Source organism: Nyctereutes procyonoides, unplaced genomic scaffold, assembly GCF_905146905.1.
Source record: "Nyctereutes procyonoides isolate TBG_1078 unplaced genomic scaffold, NYPRO_anot_genome, whole genome shotgun sequence".
Classification (NCBI taxonomy): domain Eukaryota; kingdom Metazoa; phylum Chordata; class Mammalia; order Carnivora; family Canidae; genus Nyctereutes; species Nyctereutes procyonoides.
Window position 1 is genome coordinate 2441787 of NW_026575122.1, and position 23402 is coordinate 2465188.

The 23402-nt window shown below is 47.6% G+C and overlaps 1 protein-coding gene across 1 annotated transcript in view; it reads right to left on the reverse strand.

Moving 5' to 3' along the window:
- The window catches only part of TLL1 (tolloid like 1), a 195013-nt gene extending 176637 nt beyond the window's left edge, over positions 1–18376 (reverse strand). Inside the window, exon 1 of the mRNA XM_055336633.1 lies at positions 18106–18376. Within this exon, the coding sequence (XP_055192608.1) occupies positions 18106–18274 (169 nt within the window). The 5' untranslated portion in view covers positions 18275–18376. The remainder of the gene's footprint in view (positions 1–18105) is intronic.
- Positions 18377–23402: the final 5026 nt, after the last annotated feature.

Sequence of the window (23402 nt, forward strand, 5' to 3'; positions counted from 1 at the left end):
ACAAATACTAACACTCTGGTGTGTATCCTTCCTTATCTTTTTCCATTTCCTTATCCTTTGTCTGTAAACAATATATAGACAAATACAGAATTTCTCTTTGTGGGTGTTTTTGGAACTCACTTTTTCCCCTTTATTATATACCATGAATGTCTCTAGGTCAAGAGATACATGCTTAACTAATTCTTTCAACTTCTTTATTTTATTCTCTACCGACCACATTAACATATTCCAATCAGCTATTTTCTTAACAATAGACATTCTCATTGTTTCCAATGTTTTCTCTTTGTGTTCGCAGGGGTGCCTTTTTGTTTTTGTTTTTGTTTTGCCTCTTAAAGCAATGCTGCGATATCGATTGCATGCCAGATGCAATTGCCGGATATTTTTATATTTCTATAAATATTCTTGAGTTTTGTTCTGGAAAACAGTCCAGTAACTTGGATCCTTTCTGGTCTTTTTTTTTTTTTTTTTTTTTTCAAGTTTTGTTAGAAAGACCCAGAGCAGTGTTGGGTCTAGAGCTAAGTTTTTGCAATACTCTTGAAAAATGCTTCTCAGATTTTACCTGATATTTAGTGAATTATGGAGTTTTTCCATTCTGCTAGGTGAGAACAGGACACTGTTACCAGCTCTGTGTGAGTTCCAAGGATTTTTCGACCTTATCTTTTTAGGGTAGTTATTTCCTGAGCCTTGGATGGACTTCTTACAAGCATAGACCAATCAGTAGTCAGCTAACTCCTCAGGATGGACAATCTGCTGAATAACAGAAGACAAAGGGATTTTCTGCAGATCTCAAGAGCTTTTTCTCTGTGCATCAATCACCTCTCTGGTATTTTGCCCTGCAAATTCTAGCTGCCTTGAATTCTGGACTCCCAGCTCCATATCCTCAACATAAGGAGACTTCTGGTCTCTGCCTGGATTCCCCAACCCTGTTCTATGCCTCTTTTATTTCCTATCTCCCAAAGACCACTGTCCTTTGTTGCTTGATGCTCAATGTCTTAGAACTATTGTTCCTTACACTTTGTCCACTTTTTCACTTGCTTCAGGCACAGTGATAATCTGGCCCCTTTTACCCCACTCTGGCCAGAAGTAGAAGTTCACATAGTCTGAATTTATTAAGATTTTATTCAGCCCCATTTTAAGAAATATAGTCATTTGATTTTGATCCAATTTTCTTTAGGTAGTGAACACCTATGTAGAAAATCTTACTAAAAAAAGCAGTTTAAGAATTATTATCATTCAATGGAAGTTGATAAGATTATCAGTGATACTCTCACTCAGAAGCTCAGTGCAAGCTTACATGCACACTAATGACTCAAAATGGCAAGCACAGTTTGAAGCTGTGATAAGGAATGAAGTTGACAAAAATGGTTACCATCTTGAAGATGAACTCCTCTAAAGTAAGGTCAGGAGAATTTCTTTGAAGAAGAAAAATGTCTATAAGCACAACCCAGATCAAGGCTAAGTAAGAAAAACTGAGCATGATGCAGAGACACCAATAAAAAAGAATGCACAAGTTTAAGGGCAAGAGAGTCACTGAGGTACCCAGACCAGAAGCTGCCCAAAAGCAAAGTGAAGTAGGATAGGATTATCCTCAGAGTTTCATTCTGACCTTCTTATTTTCTGTTCCTAGTACATTTATAAAACGGACCTAATCTTCCATGTTAATGACTTAATACTTATCCAGAAAAGAGTACTGTGTTTTAAAAGAAGTATAGAGGGCAGCCTGGGTGGCTCAGCAGTATAGCGCCTGCCTTCGGCCCAGGACGTGATCCTGGAGACCCGGGACTGAGTCCCACATGGGGCTCCCTGCATGGAGCCTGCTTCTCCCTCTGCCTGTGTCTCTGCCTCTCTCTCTCTGTGTGTGTGTCTATCATGAATAAATAAATACAATCTTAAAAAAAAAAAAAAAGAATAAAAAAAGAAAAAAAAAGTATAGAGAAAGCAATGCTTATTTGAAAGAAAACATTAATAGCATATTTTCAGGAAACTACTGAATCAGTGATGACACATTCACTAACTCACTTCCATTCATACATACAAATCACCATCTCCAGCTCAACCTATCTGCATAGTCTGTAGATTAATGTAGATTAAGCAGGGTAACTGGGATTGGTTAGGACTTCAAAACAGTGCTGTAATGCCTCTAAAATGAGGAGTTTTAGGTTATAATCCCTAAGAGTACCTTCAGAGCTATATTTCTACAATGTAGAGAATAATATTTACTTTGAGGACTTACAACTCAAAAGTAATACAGGAAATTTTGAATGAGTTAATTGTTAATTGAGGTTAAAGTCATATTAGTCAGAGTTTTAATAAATGTGAGAGGAGATTAACAAAATTCTGCTTATTTTAAATTTAAAAAAAATCTTATTAATTTAAAAAAATTAAAGAGATTAAATAATGGTGGGTTGCTTCTCTATGTTTTCAAGATCAATAAAACAAATTGCATTAGATATCACAATATGCTAAAACACATTCCTGATCTACATCACAGTAAATTAACGAAAATCCTAATCCTAGCTTTTTCTAACAAGGTAAAAGAGACAGCAAGTCAGTGCAGGTAACCTGTGTATACTGCTTCATTCAAGCAGGTCTTTCCCTTGCAAATCACAATGGCTAGTTTTTGTTACATATAGATTTTCTTTTCCCATGAAATTTGAATTGAATTCTTTCAAGTGAAGGGCATGAAAATGTTTACATTTACATTGATATCTTTACGTAAAACTCATGAAACTTCTGGACCTCTGGTGCATACCTAGGACTGAATGAATGTCTTGAAAAGTCAGCTCAAGCAAATGGTGGCTTGGTCATTATGAACCAAATTAGACATATGGTATATTCTCATAGAAGATCTTATGATTATATTTAATATAAAATGATAAATTTCTTTGTATAAAGCCATTTAATCATAATTTGTAAATTCTAAAAAGAAATTCCTTGATGATGCTTAACATTATAAAGTACTTTTTAACACTCAAAATCCTTTATAAAGACTGCAGTTTCTACCAACATGGCAGACCGTGTACTGGAGCTTTCTGCATAACTAAAACTGGTAGATAAAATAGTTTTAAAAATCCCCCCGGATGTATGACAGGATGAGTAAACATTTTCATGGCTGAGTGAAGGAGGGAACCAAAAAAAATAGGCAGAAGACTAAAGCCAGCTCTCCAGTGAGGGCATTTGCCAAGCTCAGTTGACCTGATGATTAAAATTTGTTGTCAACCACGACTCAGAAGAAGACACAGCACAAGGCCCACAAAGCTGGGAAGTATAACAGATAACTCCCCCCAAAAAAACTAAGACTCCCAAATCTGGGCTGCCTGACTATAAGGAAGAATGAATATTAAACTCATATCACCTAAGGTAATTGTACAGAATCTGATTATCTAGAAGCTTAAAACTAAATAGGAGAGAAAAAAGCAAATATCCTCTCAAATGTCATAGGCAAAAATCATTCCCAAAGCAGGTCTGCATTCTAAATTAATACTACCATGGTAGCCCAATAAACTCAAGCAGATAACTTAGTTTAAGTTTACACTGGACAGAAACAAAGAATAATCACTTCAATTCAGTAAAGGAACAAACAACTCCAGTCTTCCACAAAATATTCCAGAGTATTTATGAGGCTAACACAACCTTGACACCAAAGCCCAATAAGAACAGTAAAAAAAGAAGTCAGGCCAATTTAACTAATGAACACAGAAACAAAAATTCTAAAGTATGTATCAATAAACAGAATACAAGGACTTAAAAAGAATAATGGGTTATGTTCACATTGGTTTCATCCCAGAAATGCAAAGAGGGTTAATATTAGTACATCAATTACTCAATTACACCACAGTAACTGGTAAGATAAAGATAATCCTATCATCTCAGTAAAAGCAGAATTCTTTAATCTGATAAAAGGTATCTTTTTTTTAAGACACCAAATAGCATAATTAATAAATAAAGCATTCTACTTGAAACGGAGAACAGAGTAATCTAGCCCTCCATCGTCATTTCCAAATAACACGGGAAGACTACCAGCACGTAAGAGAAGAAACTCAAAGTAAATTAAGAGCATAGGAATTGTAAAGGAAGAGACAAAGCTACAAGTTTACTGCAGATGATTTGATTGCCTGTGTGAAGAATATAGAGATAAATTATTAATATGAATGAAAGTTTGGCAAAGATTTGGGGTAAAAAGCAAACATAACAGAAGTCAAATACATTTCACAACAGCAGCAAATGGCTTAAAAGTACCATTTATAAAGTGGTATAGTTATGTCATCAAGAAATAGAAAATACATTCGAATAAATTTGTCAAAACATGCAGAAAGAAAAAAACCTTCATAGTTAAAAATACTTAAAATGTGTTAAATAGTGTTAAAGAAAACCTAAACAAATGCAGATACATACCATGTTCATGGATTATAAGACTCAATAGCATAAAAAATAATTCTCTCTAAATTAATCCCTAGAGTCAAAGCAATTCCAGTTTAAGCAGTGAGACACGACAATTGATTTCAAAGTTAATAAAGAATACAGAAGTCTGAATATAATCAATATATCCTTGAAGAATAACAACATGAGGGGATCTACGATAACAAACATCAGGTCAGCGTGACTCAAAGGGATCATAAAACCAGATTTATATTTCTCTACAAAAGACAAAGTGTGTTTTTTTAGTCTGTTTCTTACGTTGCTCTTTTGTATCCCTGCTCCTCCAGTGATCAAGCGTACAGCCCTGGAGACATCATCTTTGAGTCTTCCTTTTCTTCTACCCTCTGACCCTTACCCCAGTGCTATCCAGTTGGTCTCTGAAAGCCAACCCCTCTTTTCCCTAACTACTGCCACGGTACAAATGCAAGCACTCATCAACACTTGCCATCATTTCTAGGGTAGCTCTTACAAGTCTCCTGCTCCTACCTGCGCCTTACTTCCTGCTGCTACCATATCAAACCATTCTTTACATATTCACCAATCTTTAAAAAATAAGGTTGTTTTCAAGCCAGTAACCTGACCTAAATATTCGGTAAATCACCTTCCTGCTGCAAAGGGGGATCCAGACCACAACCCCCCTGGGCCTTACAAATCTTTACATTGCACCTTCCCAAATCCTTTCTTGCCAAAGCATAAACCCTTGCATACCCTCTGCACTACCCACATTGGACTATTTACCACCTCCTCTTTCATAAAATTCCGTGAATCTTTACAACTTCAGTTTTTATCTTATTTATTGGACTCTGTAAAGTTCTACACCACCTTTTGTCCAGGAAGAAACTTATAAGACCAAGATCCAACTCAAATGTCACCTTCCTTGAAAACCCTTCCCAAACCCAAATGCAATTAATGCATTCCTTCCTCCGCGTTACCATGATATTTTGTTTACTGCACTCTCACATTGATAATTGAAATATTTGCTGCTTTTTTTCTGGTGGATTTTGAAATCATTACTGGAGGGGACACATCTTATTAGTATTCCCCAATCTTCCTGAAACATACCAGGTGCAAAATATCGGTGTATTAATTTGCATTTGTACAGTGCATCACACTTATGCATTTAATCCTTACTTGTTTCATAGATGAGGTAACCCCACCCCCATATTAGAAATAAGAGAATTTAAGTTCAGCAGCAGTAAGTAGACCAAAATAATAGAATTAAACACAGAAGACCCTAGACTTGCACCTAAGTCTTCTGACATGACACCCAGTGCTCTTTAAGGAAAACCATACTACCTACATCCATGCTGTTAATGTCTACTGGTGTTCATTCTTTACTATTATAAAAGCTCAAGAATGGAGACTTCCTCTGGCAATGATTTGTTTGAGAATTTGAGATTCTTCATTAAAAAACTCTTCATACATAAAATATTACCTTATGGTGAAAAAAGTAGTTCTTTACCAGACAATTTAAATAAAGTGAAGGTTTTTGAAACTGAATATTTTATAGAGATAATTAACAATTATGCCAAGTGGAAGAACGTTTCCAAGCACAGATATGTGATTATTTGATATAAGAAGGTATCTCTTAATATACTGTACATTTCATGTTTTAAGCCAGAAAAACTTTCCCACAGATTCTCCATTTTATAGATCAGAACTTTCCCACAGAAACTTGCCTATAGCACTCGTTCTCTCCATTATGAATATCGACCTCAAAGTTGAAAGAACTGAATTTTCCCCAGCCACTGGCCATTCTCTGCTCATCCAACAAGCAATCGTCTCTCCCTTGAAACATATCAAGCGACACTGACTCTAATGGCATGTGAGCCCAACAAGTTCTGAAAAGCACATAGGTGATGCCTGAATACCTGGTCACTGTGTTGGCAAATTTTTTTCCTGATGGGCTGAAGCTGGAGAAGAGGGATGGAATATTATGCATAAATGCTTTCAATGATGATTTTGGCAAAGTCAAGTCAAGGAGCTCCACGGTGACTGCGGCTGCATCCGCTGGCTGCCATGATTGGGCTGGAGCCACAAGAAACCTGAGGCTTTAACAAGAGTGCCCACTGGGGAGGTAGAAGCATCTTCCCTTCCCTCTTAATGAACACTACGGGCCACTGGCCCTGCAACTTCCTGGTACCACTTCAGAGGAGCTCTTGCTTCTGTTGTCAGGGACGCGAGGGTTCAAAAGGCTTTGTAGCTTGGACAGCCTTCGAGGTTTCTAAACCTCAGAGACTGCAGTCCCAGAAAATCAAGGGATATCCTAAGGTTACACACAAGCACAACAGCACAGCCAGCAGTGGAAATTACATTTCTTACTACCGATAGTTTGTTTTTCAATTGCCATACCACCTAGCCACACAGAATTATTTAAAGAAAGCAAAACTTATATTTGCTTTTCAAAACCACAGTAGAATATTGCAAGTGAAAAAAGACTAGACATTTTGTTTTTTTCAATTTACCATTTGTTTTTGCTTCTCCTGGACCTGCAACCAAAGAAAAAGTCAACCACGTATATTTAAATGTGTGTAAGGATAAGGATACTGTGTGAAGGGACGAAATGTGCTCTAGTAGATGATGTGGGAAAATATGACAAAAAATAAGTTGAAATTTCTAAATCGAACTATCTGAGAAAAATAATTGAAAGATCATATTACCAATACAGACCTCTTCCAAATAATTGCGTAAGTAATTATCAGTCACATCCCCTCCCAATCCCCGTGCCAAATAACAAAGTCTGCAAAGTACTTCTTTAAAAGTGTTTATGCCCTCCACAAAGGCTTACTCTTCATATATCATGAGTAAAGAAAATTGCAGGAAAAATTTAGAAGAATATACATCTTGACTGTCACAACTTATAATAGTACCATTTTCAAATGCATAAATTGAAATAACTTCAGCATTCAGTTCGGTGATGAGTATACAATTATTTATACATAAAATATTGTCTATCTAAAAATGATAAAGTTAAGACTTTACACCGGGTCAGGCATTGTATCATATTTCACATTTCTACAACTCCAAGGATAAATCCACGTTTCATCAACAGCAAGTGTTCGATTAAGGTTTGATGAATTTCTGAATATTTGTAGCTTAGAGCCATGTGCTTAATCTTAGCTCTGTGTAAACATAGGATTGTGAGTATGTAAGCTCTTCAAATTAATCCAGACGGCAAAATCCATACCAGAAATTACTGAAAGACTACATAGCCAAGATTCCAGTCTCACATTAGTCAATGTGAATTGAAAATCGTCAATATATTTTAGATCTACTAAGCATTTGAGCAGATAGTCAAGAGAACAACACACTGAAAGGTGTATGTTGGCTGTCCCCGTTACCTCTCCAAACCTCCCTTACCTTTCCACTTAGGGACTTGACCTCTCAAATGCAAGGTTTGGAGGACTTGAGACATGAAAGCATTTTTATATATGACAAGAAAAAAGAACTCTATCTACAAGTGTTTTGATAAAGATCATCTTCCCACAAATAAGTAGCTGCAATTAAAAAAGAAATCCCCCACCTCCTCTATATTTTTGGCACGACGAGTAAGAATTATACAGTGTTTACTATGTTCCCGACAGAGTGGTCTTTACTTTACATTTATTTAGGTCTTGTAATAACACCGTGAGGAACATAACAGCATCTCCATTTTATGGATCAGAAAACCGAAGTATTGTGGAGGTCGAAAAAAGCCACAACTACCATAGGGTGGGTCTGATATTAGAAGCCACACCCATCTCGCTCTAGATGCCAAGTTTTTAACAGATGCACTATTATGTTTCCCTGAAATATTAAAAAATAATCTTTGAAACCAACCCCAAGTTTCAAAAATATCCCCATCCAAAAGAGCGAGGGAAGGAGGGAGAGAGAAGCAGCAGCATGGCAACATACGGAATCCAGAGTTCTGGATTCAAATTCTGTTTGTATCACTGGGTGACCTAGAGTAAGTTATCGTAAAACACGAAGCCACAGCTACCATTCAATATAGAAATAAGATACTTGGGGATCCCTGGGTGGCGCGCTGTTTAGCGCCTGCCTTTGGCCCAGGGCGCGATCCTGGAGACCCGGGATCGAATCCCACGTCGGGCTCCCGGTGCGTGGAGCCTGCTTCTCCCTCTGCCTGTGTCTCTGCCTCTCTCTCTCTCTGTGTGTGTGACTATCGTAAATAAATAAAAATTAAAAAAATAAAATAAAAATTAATTAATTAATTAATTAAAAAAAGAGATAAGATACTTTACAGAACACTTTTTAATGATACAGTGTTGTGTATGAAGCCCCTTCCACCATTACATACACTAGAAATCTACCCTTATCGTAAATTCTTTTTAATCCTGGACACACTGGAGACGTATCTTATCATCAATATCGTTTTTTCTGTGTTTGACTCTTGGTCATTAGTTGACCCAACAAATCTCACAAATCTCTTTCCTCCCAGAAACATGAGTCCACACCAACTCACGGTTTAGGTCGCAACGTCCATTACCCATTCCAAATGGCAAATCCTAATTATTCCTCCCCTGGTCACTGCCTGTAGGCCGCAGTCTACCTAGGTCCAGAGAGATGCCATTTCTTCCCCTGGGACTAAAATGTGTATCTAAAAGAAGAAGAAAAAAAAAAAAACATCCCCTCGGTTCTTAGGTTTAGAAAAGAAGAGAACAGGAAAGGAAGCCTGTTTTACCAGATTCTGTTCTTACGCATTTGTTTGAGAAAAAATACAAGAAGGAACTCTTCCTCCTAGAACACATGATAATTTGCTCAAAGTAGCAGGCTTTCTTCAAAGAAATTGTAATTTAGTAAATATCACATAAAGTATATATTTTGAACATGCCAGACTTCCTAGTCTTAGGAAACCACAGGGCAGTTCCGAGGAGTCTAGTTACCCCTATGATCCCCGCGAAGCTTTCAAGCTTTCGACCTTCAGGCTTTCAGGCAAGTTAGGATTGAGAAGATGAAGTTCTTTAAGAGCCTTGTCTCAAAAAAAATAAAAATAAAAAAATAAAAAAATAAATCTAAAAAAAAGAGCCTTGTCTCAGCATATTTGTTTTCTCAAAGGCATTCACACATCATCCCCGCACATAACGTACACAGCAAACCACTTTCCTGAATGGCCTGCATTTGCCAGGACGGGCTTCTCACTCTCGGGGGCCCGAGTCACGCACCGAATGACACTCACACAGCAAGTCTCCAGTGTGACACAGTTTAACACCTGCCACACAACACGTCAGCGCCTGTGCCAAGAACGGGGCACTAAGGACGGGCCCCTGCTCAGATCCAGCGCAGCACCCTCCAGGCCCACCCGCCGCCCTGCAGCGCCCGCGGCTCTGACTCTGCTCAGATGGATCCTGTGCCTCCTTACGGGGCCCATACACCGCGGGCATCTCGTCTGCAACCGGCCCCACTTGGAGAACACTCGGGACAGGGACCAGGCCCCGGCCGAGGTGCCCGGGCTTCCTCCGACCGTGCAGCGGGCAGGTGACACAGCGCAAGACGTCGATGGCAACACGCTTCTCACTACAGAGAGCACCTGCGTGACAGCTGGACGCCCGTGCCACAGGCACCACCACCTCAACTGCAGGTCAATTTTTTATTATTATTATTATTCATGAGAGACCCAGAGATAGAAGCAGGGACGCAGGCAGGGGGAGAAGCAGGCTCCCCGGGGGAAGCCTGATGCAGGACTCGATCCCGGGACCCGGGGTCAGGCTCTGGGCGGGGGGGGGGGGAGCAGCTGCCCCACCTCCAGCACCGAGCCCCCCGGGCGCCCCCGGTATCCCAGCCCTAATACAGCGGTGCTGGCCGGGAAGCCCGTGGAGGGGGGCCAAGAGCCAGCACCTGACATACAGCCCCTGGGTTCAAGTTCTGATCACTCGGCAACTGTCACCACGGCCTGCGGCTGAGCCGTCCCGCCCTGCGTCCCCGTGTGCCCCAGAAGGGGAACTGTCACATTCGCTCAAGGACACGGGGCCAAGGCAGGCGACCGCTGAAGAGGCTTAACGTGAAACTGTGAACTACGCTACTGTGACAGGAGTCACAGAGGCCATTCCTGGATCTACGAAATGGGCTCATTCTCTAGAAAGTTCTCCACGTGGCTGTTTTCTAGTGCAGCAGGATGTTCTTCCTTGGGGCATTTCAAAAGCCTAACGTCCAACGTGAGGGACAGCACAGAACATCACAAAGCCCCATCTGCTAGGTGCTTGGGGTCAGAAACGGGAGCCCCGAGGAACAGAGCCCCGTCCTTCCCATGGGCTGCTCCACGGAACGAGGCCACGGGGCTTCCCAACGCTGCTCGACAACAGACACCATCCCGGGAGCACCTCAAGTCCACTCATGGCCAAAGGAGATGGCCCACCGGGCCAGGGGCACCCGGGGGCCCCGGCCGTCCCACCCGGGTAACACAGATGGGAAACGTAAGGAAAGAAGAAGCTGGCCCACCGTCCTACACCTCACCCCCACCCCCCGCCTCCCCCAACACACGAGCTAAACGTCCCCCACTGGAAGTTCACAACCCGGGGAAGGCAGCAAATGCCCACAATACGTGCAGGCTTTGTGACTCCGTGCCCGTGCAACTCTGCGACTTGTAGAACGGTGCAGTGCGCTAAAAACTGTCGGGGTGTCTTTTTTGAGACACTTAGGTAAATGCTTAGAGTAGCACACTAATACACAGCGTTAGATCTTGTTTGGGGAAAATAATACATGTGCAAACACTTCAGGCCTCCTTCAAGCGCGGTTTCAACTTTTTAAAGAACTCTTATCATTAAGAAAGTTGTGCTTTTTGTTGTTGTTGTTGTTGTTGTTGTTTTTTGAATATGGTCCACAGCAAATAGTTTAGCTCAAACTATAAATATAAGTTGCAAGAGAAGAGCTGAGTAAGACCAGCGAACGCCTCCTTGGTTCGCTTTCTGGATTTCAATTAACACCTAGTGTACAATACTTCTTAAAACAAGTATATAGTCAGCTCTTTCAAACGGCTTGACAGGATTAGCACACGTTTCGCAAAGAGCTGACAGCACAAGCATTCCATCAGCCAACCCACAAAGTCTCAGAATCTAATCGTCAATATCCCATTTTCAGGGCTCACAATGGCAAGAACTAAATAAGTAAGCAAGGGATTCCCTCCCTCCTGCTTTCTGGGAAAGAACACATTCTGTGCGATTCATTCCGTAGCTTTAAGGCTATAATTTTTTTAATGTTCCTCCCCAATCATCATTATTCACTAGATAACTAAAAGAAATAAACCACTAAAGCCATATTGCTAAATCATTCTCCTGGATCCAGGGTTGGGGGGAGGACTCTTCACTCCATCATTTAGGGAGGATCGGTCCAGGATTACGTCCAGATCTTGGACTAGGAAAGAACCGTAAGAGGCCTCAAAATTCCCCCAGGAGAGGATGCCCGACATCCCCAGAAACTTTGCCGGGCACCTGAGCCTCGGCCTGGCCCAGGCCTAGCTACGGGCTCGAGATGCTGCAGGGGGCTTTCCTCCAGTTCAGGGGAGCAGCATGGTCCCCTTCCCCCACCTCCCCAGACACCAGATGGTCCCAGCAGGATGTGTAAGGCCTCATTTTAAATGGATTATTGGCCTCTATCTTTTCCAAGCATTCTTAGGAAGGTCCTTAGGGAGGTCCTTAGTTTTAAATATTCTAAGCAAATAGGTCTAAGGTACTAATAAGAACTAACAGATAATATTCTAAAAAGAAAAGAAATAATGCTGGTCAATCCCTAGCACTTGATACCATCCATCTGAGTTCTAGAAACATTTAAGGGCTAACCTCTGTCCAATACACCCGCTGGTGAAGAGGCCTAAGGGATCACAATGTGACTAATATTCTTAAGGCTTACAAAGAACGGGATGGTAGCTACAGGCAAGTGAGATTAAATTTTAAATCAGGGGAAGCTGCTAAGACGTACAAAAATAGCGTCCTTGCATATACCACGGGGGAAGACAATATGGTTTTTGCAGAAGACACCACACACGGCACACATTAGGCTTTCGTAAAAAAGCGAGCCATCGTGACGGCAAGAGGAAACGTGCGCAAGTGCATGCTAAGTTCCTCAAAAAGCCTTTGCGAGGCTCCTGCCCCCTTTTAACTGTTCCACCATAGACTAAGGAGGCCTAAACGGAGAAGGGGGGACTCTAATGCAGCAGGTCCGAATCAGAAATCATAAAGATTCCATTAACGATTACCCGAGCTGCCTCCGAGGAGGGATTCCAACTACGCGTTGAACTTGCAAGTGACATGGGAAGATCTCAGGAGACAAGATGTAAAGAAACAAACAAAAAGGAGCTTCAAAAACGGTTTACTCTATGGGAATATATTTAAGAGAAAAAAAAAAGTCTATCTAATCCACACCTAGTGACAGGAATGGCCATTTATGGGCCAAAATTGGACGAGGACCCTCACGACGAGGGCTACAGAATCCCTCTTGACAAAGGATGAAGAGAGTCCAAGTACATAGAATATAATGTCTGTCCATTCCTTTTGCAAAAACCATATTTTGGCCACTTCTGAATCGGCATCATAAACAGGAGGGATGGAAAAAAAAAAAAGGAAAAAAGAAAAAACAAGATCTGAGGCCTGAAAACTAAAAGAAAAGGGGCTGGTGGTAAAGAGAAGCCGCTCCAGGAAATGCATTTTTTAACATGAGGGTTTGGCAACTGACGGAGGTGCTGACCAAGAAATACATGCTTCAATATTTAATACTATGAAAGAATAAAGTCGACACAGGGTTGGACATCAAATTCTGAAATGTCATACTTAGGAGGCTGACCGCGGAGCTGGGGAGCCCGGCACCGAGGACTGAAAGAAGGGGCGATCTTACCAGAGCTCATAAACTTAGGAAGAGCACCCCAAGAATTCGTGTACGAGGGCCCCGGGAGGCTGATCATAAAGAACAGCAGCAAGAAGACGCCTTGAGGACGCCCAAACCCTGTTTCTAGGTAAAAACAGGCTTGCATAGGCCACTCTAAAGGCTAATTTAACCTTGCAAGTCACTGACCTTTAATCATGTTTGGATTTTTTCCAAGGAAAAGGAGTCATTTACTCAGAAGATTCAAGATGGAAAGCCTTTCTTTTTCCTTCTTCTTCTTTCAGGGTGTTCACGCTTATCCAAAGAGCATAAGGACAAGCTTCTGAACAAACAGTTCACGTTTACCCGGCATTCAAACTATCAAACTCTTTCATCCCTTTTACTGCATGTTATATTTTCAATTGCCCTGAGCTTTCCTGATACAGAGTCGGTTTCTCGGGTCTCTGTCTGTCCAGGTAATTTCTAGACAAACCTGAGAGATTAAGCTGCACACCGAATCTGCCCAGGCTCTTCACAGCTACTAATACTCTGATCAACACCTACTGGAACAGTACAACACTGCAACAGGACACCTCTGCCTCTCTCTGTTCTGGAATGGCCTCCTGCAGCATCAGCTCCCCCGCGTCCCTCAGGAACCTTCTGAACTAGACAGTAAGACTGCAAACTCAGGTGACTATGTACTGTGCTGAAGAAAGACAATCAGAGATCCCTCTGAATTAGCTGCGTCTTTGTGTTTATCTATATATATATATATATATACAGAGAGAGAGACTAATTACCTATATTCCGTCCCAAAGGACTTGGCTATAGAAATAGACCTGAAGCTGCACGGCACTAACTTACCTACTTTCGCCTACACCAAAATGTCTTTCTAAGTGAATGCTCAGTGCGCCCAGGGCTTCCTCTTTGTCCAGTGGTTTCACGAACCTGAAATCATCGGAGTTCTCGTGGGTATGAAAACTACACCGTTTCACAAATACATTAAAAAGGGCACAATTTTTAACGAGCGATCTGAAGACTATTTCCCCTCGGGTAACATTACTGGTTAGAACAGAAGTCTGTAGCTAAGGGATGAAGATCAATATGTATAGTCTATAGATATCGAAAAGGAACTGAGAACTTACTAGACAGATATCAGCAGTGGTAATCTATCCCTGTGATAAACATTAAAAATCGGGTATGACCTCTACCCTCAAAGACTTTATACTGCAACTGGGTTTGGAAAAGATGAAACCATGTTCTTAGTCATTTCACGCTTATCAGATGTGAAAGTAACTGCACTTCTTTTAGTCTAGACTCTAGGTAAACCAGATCAAATTTCTATTGTTTGTATTTCAAGGAAGGCCTCCAAAAGGCTGGCTGAGAACGCAGTGTAATTATTTGTCTGTCTGTCTATCTACATGCCAGGCTTTGCAGCCAGAAGACGTCACATCAAGTTCTGGATAATCTTAACAACCATTTGAGCTCAGGGAGCATCTGCTTTCCTACCTGCGTAATGGGAAGATTAACAAATTGTTGAGCTGAATAACGTACTTCCAAGAGCTTTTGAAACTATAAAGCGAAGCCAGTCGTTATGACATCAAGCCACTGCATAGCTTGAGAAAAAGCAGGATCTTGTTAGAGAAGTTCAGAAAGGACACTTTATTTTATGGCCCTCGCCCTCCACTCTAGCGCTTTCGAAAGGGCAGATCAAAGGTGCCCCAGAATCTGGAGAGCACCCTCTCTTGCTTTTCTGTGGCCTTCTTTCACATATCTATCCTCAACTTTCTTATTTTAGTGGCCTTTTTTGGACTCTTATCTGGGATTTCAATGTGCTATTTAGTTTTTTTTTTTTTTCCTGTTATTACAACTTTTACTCGTCTTATACAGTGCCAAAAGGGAGGCCACCAAAAGGAAAAAAAAAAAAAAAAAAGAAAGAAAAAGAAAAAGATTTTGCCACTCTTTAGCCAAGATGGGAAATTAAAACCTTTCGTGTCACTTAATTTAAAAAGCAGGGTTGGCCATTTAAAAATTGATCTCAGATTTTGGATATACTTCTCAGCCTTCCACTTGGGCCATTCTTATTTCTCTTTCATTACACATATAAATATACACACATACACAGGTAGGTATACTCTAGTACTCAACGATAGGGAAGAAGTTGGTTTTGAGTAATAATACACTTTCAAAGTTGTTTTTGTTGTTTTATCTTCAACAGTTATCCTCTAAAATAAGCCAGCATTAAAGGAAAAACAAAAGCAAATGCTCCTGAAGGTCTTTTTCTTGCCCTGGATGTTTACTTGCTGAGGATGATAAACATTTATGCTTGAGGCCAAGTTCAATACACACGGCGCAACCACTTAAATCTTGAAATTGAAAACATTCTTAAATAGAAAAAAGAAAAGAAAACAATTATGTCTACGACCTTACCCTAGACAACTTCTAACACAAGGTAAACCTAAACAACATCATTTCTGAAAATAGTACTAATTTTGGAGACTTCTTACATTCATATTTGAAATGAATGATTTTTAAAAGGCATGAACTTCTGTTGAATCTGTATGGAAAACTATATTATATTCCTGCCATCAGGCCAATGGATACACATGCATTGGAGTTTTTGTGTTTTTTTTTTTTTGTTTGTTTGTTTTTAATATGAACAGCCAGTTGAATCTTTCCCACGACAGAGCATCAGAATGGATGTTTTCCTAGACGATCTTTAGAAATGACACTTCGTCTCTCCTTCGGCTAAAACAGGGACGTCTACAGTCTTCACCCAGTCGCAAACACGATTCAAAAGTCCTTTTCCGAAGAAAAAAAAAAGTGTGTTCGGGAGTGACGGTGGTCACCCATCCCAGCAGGGCGGCGTCCTGCCGCGACCATCGGGAAGGCCCCACAGACCTGCGCTGGGACGGACCGAGGGTCAAAGGCGATGGGCGCTTGCGAAAGGAGAGCGAGGGGGGCAGCTCCCCTCCCAGTTCCGAGCGGCCGACGCGCCCCCGAGCTGCGCCCCGTGGGGCTCCAGGGCTCAGCCCCGCCGCGCCGGGCCCTCCGCGCCCCCTCGCCGCGCACAGCCTCCGCCTCCGACCCAGAACGGCCCACCTGCGGGCGGACGGACGGACGGACGGACGGACCGACGGACGGGCAGCTCCGGCCAAGGCCAGCCTCGCCGAGGCAGGGGCACCTGGGGCCCGCCCCCACCCCCACCCTCACCCCCACCCCCCGCGGGACGGGGCGCGCCTTCCCTCCCGGGCCGCCGCTGAGACCCCGCGCTCGGGCCCCCGGGACACTCCCCCACCCGGAGCCCCCGCCCTCGGACCCGGGACCCCGCCCCCGGGCCCAGGACCTCGGACCCGGGACCCCCATCCTCGGACCCCGGACCCCCCGCCTTGGGACTCCGGGACCCCGCCCTCGGACCCCGGGACCCCCATCCTCGGACCCCGGAGCCCCCATCCTCGGACCCCGGGACCCCCATCCTCGGACCCCGGGACGCCGCCCTCGGACCCGGACCCCGAGACCCCCGCCCTCGGACCCCGGGACCCCCGCCTTGGGACCCCGGGAGCCCCGCCCCCGGACCCCGGGACCCCCATCCTCGGACCCCGGGACCCCCATCCTCGGACCCCGGGACCCCCGCCCCCGGACCCGGACCCGGAGCCCCCGCCCTCGGACCCCGAGACCCCCGCCCTCGAACCCGGAGCCCACGCCCCCGGACCCGGGACCCCCGCCTTCGGACCCGGAGCTCCCGCCCTCGGACCCCGGAGCCCCCGCCCCCGCCCTCGGACCCGGAGCACCCGCCCTCGGACCCCGGAGCCCCCGCCTTCGGACCCGGAGCCCCCGCCTTCGGACCCCGGGACCCCCGCCCTCGGACTCCGGAGCCCCCATCCTCGGACCCCGGGACCCCCGCCCTCGGACCCGGGACCCCCGCCCTCGGACCCGAAGCCCCCGCCCTCGGACCCCGAGACCCCCGCCCTCGGACCCCGGAGTCCCCGCCTTCGGACCCCGGGACCCCCGCCCTCGGACCCGGAGCCCCCGCCCTCGGACCCCGAGACCCCCGCCTTCGGACCCGGAGCCCCCGCCTTCGGACCCCGGGACCCCCGCCCTCGGACCCCGGAGCCCCCGCCCTCGGACCCGGAGCCCACGCCCCCGGACCCGGGACCCCCGCCCCCGGACCCCGGAGCCCCCGCCTTCGGACCCGGAGCCCCCGCCTTCGGACCCCGGGACCCCCGCCCTCGGACCCCGGGACCCCCGCCCTCGGACCCCGAGACCCCCGCCCTCGGACCCCGGGACCCCCGCCCTCGGACCCGGAGCCCCCGCCCTCGGACCCGGGACCCGGGACCCGCGCGGCTGCGACCTGGGGGGACTGCGGGGGCGCCCCCGAGCGGGACGGAGACGGTCCCGGGGCGCCCGGCTGGGCTCGGGCTCGGCCGCAGCGCATCCCCGGGGCGTGCGCCGGAGCGAGGGCACGAGTTTGAATGGGGCGACCGCTCGCACGCTGTGGGCTTCTGGGGTTTTCTCTATTTCGGGGGGTCATTCCGATGGGCCGACGCACGTGGCTCGCCCCCGCCGTGGGAGCTCCCGGCGCGGTCCGGGTGCCCCCTCCGCCTGGACCCCGCGCGGGCCCCGGGGGCTCCATCCCCGCCCGCTTCGGGGGGCGCCAGCAGCCGGGGCCCGGGGGCACCCGGGACGGGACGGGACGGGACGGGGCGGGGCGGGGCGGGGAGGGAGGGGCCGGCCCCGCAGACGCGCGCAGCCCCCGGCCCGGAGCGGGGGAGGCGGCGGACCCGAGCGCCTCCGGACGTGCAGCCCAAAGTGGGGGCCGCGGGCGCCCGGGCTGGGCAGGGGGGGAGCGGGGCGGGGGGCGCAGGTGAGGTCCCGCCGCGGCCCGGGGCCACTCACCGGCCTTGCAGGGGTCCCTGTAGTCGATGGCGTCCGCTCCGTCGCCCTCGTTCCCGTCCGAAGCGTCCTCGGAGGCGAGGCCGGCGCGCGCCCGGGGCTCCCCGGGGAGCAGCATCCCCGAGGCGAGCAGCCACACGAGCATCCCCGGGGCGAGCGCCGCCAGCCCCATCCTGCTCCCGCCGCGGCAGGTGGGCCCGGGGCTGCGCGCCTCCCGGCGGCCTGGGCGACCCGCGGCGGCTCAGGTGTCCCGACACATGCGGGCGCCGCCGGCCGGCGGGAGGGCCCGGGGGGGGGGGGGGCAGGTGCGGCGGCGGGAGGGGGCGGGCGGCTCCGGGGAGCGGGCGCCCCCGCCCGCAGCTCGCCCCGCCGGCGGCCGAAGTCCCCGCGGGCTCAGCGGCCCCCGAAGGCCGGGCTCCCGCGCCCCCGCGCCCGCCGCGCCCGCCGCCGCCGCCGCCGCCCGGGGAGGGCGAATCCGGTCTGCACATGAGCGCCTCGCCGCCGGGAGGGCCGGGGGGGGTCCCCGCCGCGGGACTCGGGAGCCTGCGGCCGCCGGCACAGCGACTGGCGGGCGGCGGGGAAGTGCGAGGGCTCGGGGATGCGCCGCCGCCCCCCCCCCCCCCCGCTGTCTCTTCACCCTCTTCCTAACTTGAAAAAAAAAAAAAAAAAACCTTCGCGGCAGCATCTGACCCAATCACTCGCATCCTGCTTACTTATTCCTACAATCAGGGTCAGGATCCGGGCCGCAGCTCCGCCGCCTCCCGAGCGCCTCCGCAAACAAACGCGCGCCGACGCCTCCGGCTGCGACCCGCGGGCACAAACACGCACCGCGTCCGCGGCGGCGCCCACGAGCGGCGGCGCGGGGATGCCCGGGCGCGCGGGGGCGGGGGGCCGGGGGCGGGGCGGGGCGGGGGGCCGGCCGGGGGCGACCGCCGCCTCCCCTCCCCCACGCGGTGCAGCCCCGGCCGACCTGGGGGGTCAGCGCGGCCGGACCAACCCGGGGGCGGGGGGGGGGGCAGGGAGGGCAGAGCCGCGGGGCCGACCTGGGGCGGGGTGGCGGGGTGGGGGGGGCAGCGCGGCCGGGCCGACCTGGGGGCAGGGGGAGCGAGGGGGGGTGCAGCGCGGCCGGACCAACCCGGGGGCAGGGGGGGCGGGGGGGTGCAGCGCGGCTGGACCGACTTGGGGGCAGGGAGGGGAGAGGGGGGCAGAGCGGGCGGGCCGACCTGGGGCGTGGGGGGTGCAGCGCGGCCGGACGGACCTGGGGGGCGGGGGGGGGGGCAGCGCGGCCGGGCCGACCTGGGGTCGCGGGGGGGCAGGGGTGCAGCGCGGCGGGCCGACCCGGGGCGGGAGGGGAGAGGGGGGCAGAGCGGGCGAGCCGCGGGACTGGGGGGAGCGGTACACCGCGCTCCGAGTCCCCCAACCAGCAAAGTTTCTGCTGAGAACGAACATCCCCAAAACTGCGATTTAACACACACACACACACACACACAAAAAAAAAAAAAAAAAGAAAAAAAAGAAAGGAAAACAGAAAAAAAGCGAAGCAAGCAAGCCCCGCGCTGCCGGCGCAGACTGCAGCAGCAGGAAGCGCGGGGCCTGGCTGCCGGGCTGGCGCTCGCGGCCCTCCCGTGGGCGCCGGCGGGGAGGTTGGCAGAACCCGGGGAAGCCGGACTCCCGGGACAGCCCCGGCGGCCCTGCCCGGCTGCCTCACCCCGGAGCGGGGCGCGTAGACGCTGGCGGGAGCGCGAGGCGGACCGCAGGGCCGCCCGGCAGACGCGAGACGAACACAGGTTGTGGGAGATCGAATCGAGGAGGGGGGAGGAAAAAAGAAAAAAACCCAGAGGAAATCTCTGCGAAACCCCCGGTGGGAGCGACTCGGCGGTTTCCCCACATCTGCAAGTCGTTTCCAAAATAGGTGAGAGGACGCCTCCTCCTCCTCCTCCTCCTCCCCCCCCCCCCCCCCCCCCGGCCGGTGACTGGGAGCCTGGCCTCTTGCAGCTGCATCTTGAACTGTCACCTTAGCGGGGGACTGGTAAAAAAAAAAAAAAAAAAAGAAAGAAAGAAAGAAAAAGAAAGAAAGAAAGAAAGAAAGAAAGAAAGAAAGAAAGAAAGAAAGAAAAAGAAAGAAAAGAAAGAGAAGAAAGAAAGAAAAAGAAGAAAGAAAAAGAAAAAAAAAAAAAGAGATCTGTTGCCTTCCCATCTTTATCGGGCATGGAAATACCCGCCCGGCCCGAGGTCCCGTCAGAATATGGGGTCACCTGGAGGAACAGGGTTAGGGGTAGGGTTAGCACCCTGCTCCCACCCCCCCTGCACACGCCCAGGAGGCCCAGACCCCATCAGTTAGGTTAGGGGATTTACCCAAGTTTCAGGGTTGTTGGAGAAACCTTGCAGGCCGCCCTGGAAATCCCATCTATTGCCGACTTAAGCCTAGACTAAAAGGATGGGAGGACTAGAACCAGATCTAGAACAACCGATCTGACATTCCTGGCGGAACTGGGGCTTTCTGAGCGGCCAGGGCAGCCAGGGAGCCTTCCTTCCGTGGGCCTCAGACTCTTAACCCCAGGTCACCCAACAGAGAGCGCGCTTGAAAGGGAGGACGCGTTCAGCAAGGAGGTAAAGGTATTTGGTTTTGAAATCTCTTGCTGAGTCATCCTCAAATTCTTTTACCCATCCAAAAAGGGGGAAAAAAAAAAAAGGTTTGCATAATTAATAATGGTGTTGCTCTAGCGCAGGGCCAGACAAGAATGTGTTCTGCTCGGCCCATCTGAAAGCCCAGAAAATGCAACTTTCCTTTAGAGGATCCTTGATGTGGGGCTGATGACACCATGTCTCCTTGCTACCCCCCCAACCTTGAAAATGTCCCCTGTCAACCTGGATGACTGCAGATACCTCCTTAGACCATTTTCCACGGGCAAGTCTGCAAGAGTTTCTACCTGGAGATTATCTACACATCACTTACGTTGCAGGAATGAGTATGTTCATTCATTTTTCCCGGAAAAAAAAAAAAAAGTGAAAAATAGGGACAGCTGCCTCATCATATAATGGTGCCTGTTACGGATTCCTTACAGAATCTATCATTGCCTACTTTCACGATTTTGTAGATTTATATTCTAGACTTAGAATGATTGACATAGTAGAACCTCAGATCAAAATCTAGAAATAAAAAAACAAGAACAAAATCTAGAAATGCTTCTCTCTGGCTGAAAGAGCTGTGGTGAATAGTTATCTACACCACAATATCCTAGGCCTCAATCCCTGATTTACTTATGAATATTATTTTAAAATATGCGTTCAGTCTAACTCTGCAGTCATAAAATACCTACCTTTAAATTTTATTTCTATAGTTCCTAGGATCGCAAACTAACAACAAATGTTGCCCTGTCCATTAAAAAAAAAAAAAAAAAAAAAAAAAAAAACCATGAATCTGCAAGAATTTAAAGAAAACAAAAAGCAAGAGCATGCATACGAGCGAAGAGTTGAGTGCTCAGTCAGAATGTAGCTGCAAACCTGTGCGGTCCGTGAATCCGATCTCCGCGGGGAGGTAAAAAGAGGCGCTTGAGTCCTCTAGTGAGACGTGTGCTGAAGTAACCTGGGCTTCTAGCTGCCACCTGCCTCCGGTCGTCGCCGTCCACAACAGGACCCCATCACCCCGGGAGCCGAAGCGGGCGGCAACTCCATGCCAACTGGAGTATAGACTGTTTGCTATCAGTGTAACTAAAATAAACCTCCTTGTGGACCATGGGCACTAGCAGCGTGAGTGTTCAGGGCACCTGGGTGGCCCAGCCTTTAAGCACTGACTCTAGGTTTCGGCTCAGGTCGGGATCTCGGGGTCCAAGGATGGAGCCCCGTGTGCCGGGGACCCCGGCCTACGCCTACGGCAGGGTCAGCTGGAGAGTCTCTCTCCCTCTTCCTCTGCCCCTTCCCCTCATCCTGCGCTCTCTCCTTCTCCCCCCCCCCCTCCTCCTCCCCTTCCCCCGTGCTCACTCGCTCTCTCTAAAATAAATAAATCTTAAAAAAAATGTCTATTTTCTTATCTGACCATTTTGTGAAAAGCTAGTTGTTACTGTTTTTTGTTATGAAACCAAGTAATACAGGAGTATACCCTTCTCCCTTGTTTAAAAAAAAAAAAAAGATGGTTCAGATGAGAATGGGATAAAACGTGTTTCCCTCTCTCCCTTGGCCTCGCTCCCCTTGTCTCAAGTAGAAACTATTACCCTATTAACCAAATAGTATCTACAGAGACGGACTCCTATGAAACCGTCTACGCGCAGGTTAAAAAACAGCAAATATTGGCAATTTCATACGATTCAATCTATTACTTCAGGGCTTAAAAAAAAAAATCCTGCCATGTACTAATGCTGCTGTTTTTTTAAATTAAACGATATGCATCTCAGTTAAATATTGTTAAATGAGAAGATGCTTCTCTGGGCCTAAACGGCCTCTGACTTCCACATTCTTAAACACCACATTCTATGACTTTTTTTTTTTTATATATCACATTATTTCATATGTCCCTGTGGCAGGATGCTCCCAACTCTTGATAATTAGGATGACACCAGAGTCAAGCAAAATCTGTCTTTATTGCTGTTTCCTGAGTAACAAATATAGTGTCGGGAACAGAATGAAAAAGTGAACAGAAGGCAGTATTGGCTTCACAACAAAAGTGTTGCAGAAGGTGTTTGTTTGTTTGTTAAGAAAGAAGACATACACCTCCCCCAGGAAGCAAAATAAATAAATAAATAAATAAATAAATAAATAAATAAATAAATAAATAAATAAAAGAACCTCCCACCTGCATGGATTCTGGTGTGAGTAGGGCCCGCTGACGTCATTCCTTGGTACTTGCTAGCCTGCTGACTACTGTCTTCTCTAGCGTGTCCTCACCTTGGAGGACAGAGATCCTCTTCGTTCGAATGGCTTTGAGCTACTCCAGACCTTTTAACCCTCTCTTTCACCCCATTTTCATGTGACCCTCTACAGCACACATAGGCCGCGTCTTCCCTTCTTTCCTCCTAGGGCCTCTCTCGCAGCCCCGAGCAAGTCAGCATAGCCTCTCTTACTTCTACTTCAGTGTCCAAGGTGTGTGAAAACCCCCGATGCCACGTGGGATCATTTTAGGCAACATAGTGATAAACTTAAAAAAAAAAAAAAAGAAAGAAAAAATAGTTCCATACGTGTGTTATGATCATAAACCCATATACGTTCCAAAGGATGAATTAGCAAATTTGCGATTGCATAGATTTCTCACGCTGTTCAGATTAAAAACCAAGTTAGTTGCCTTATGAAATTAAGTCAGTCATAAA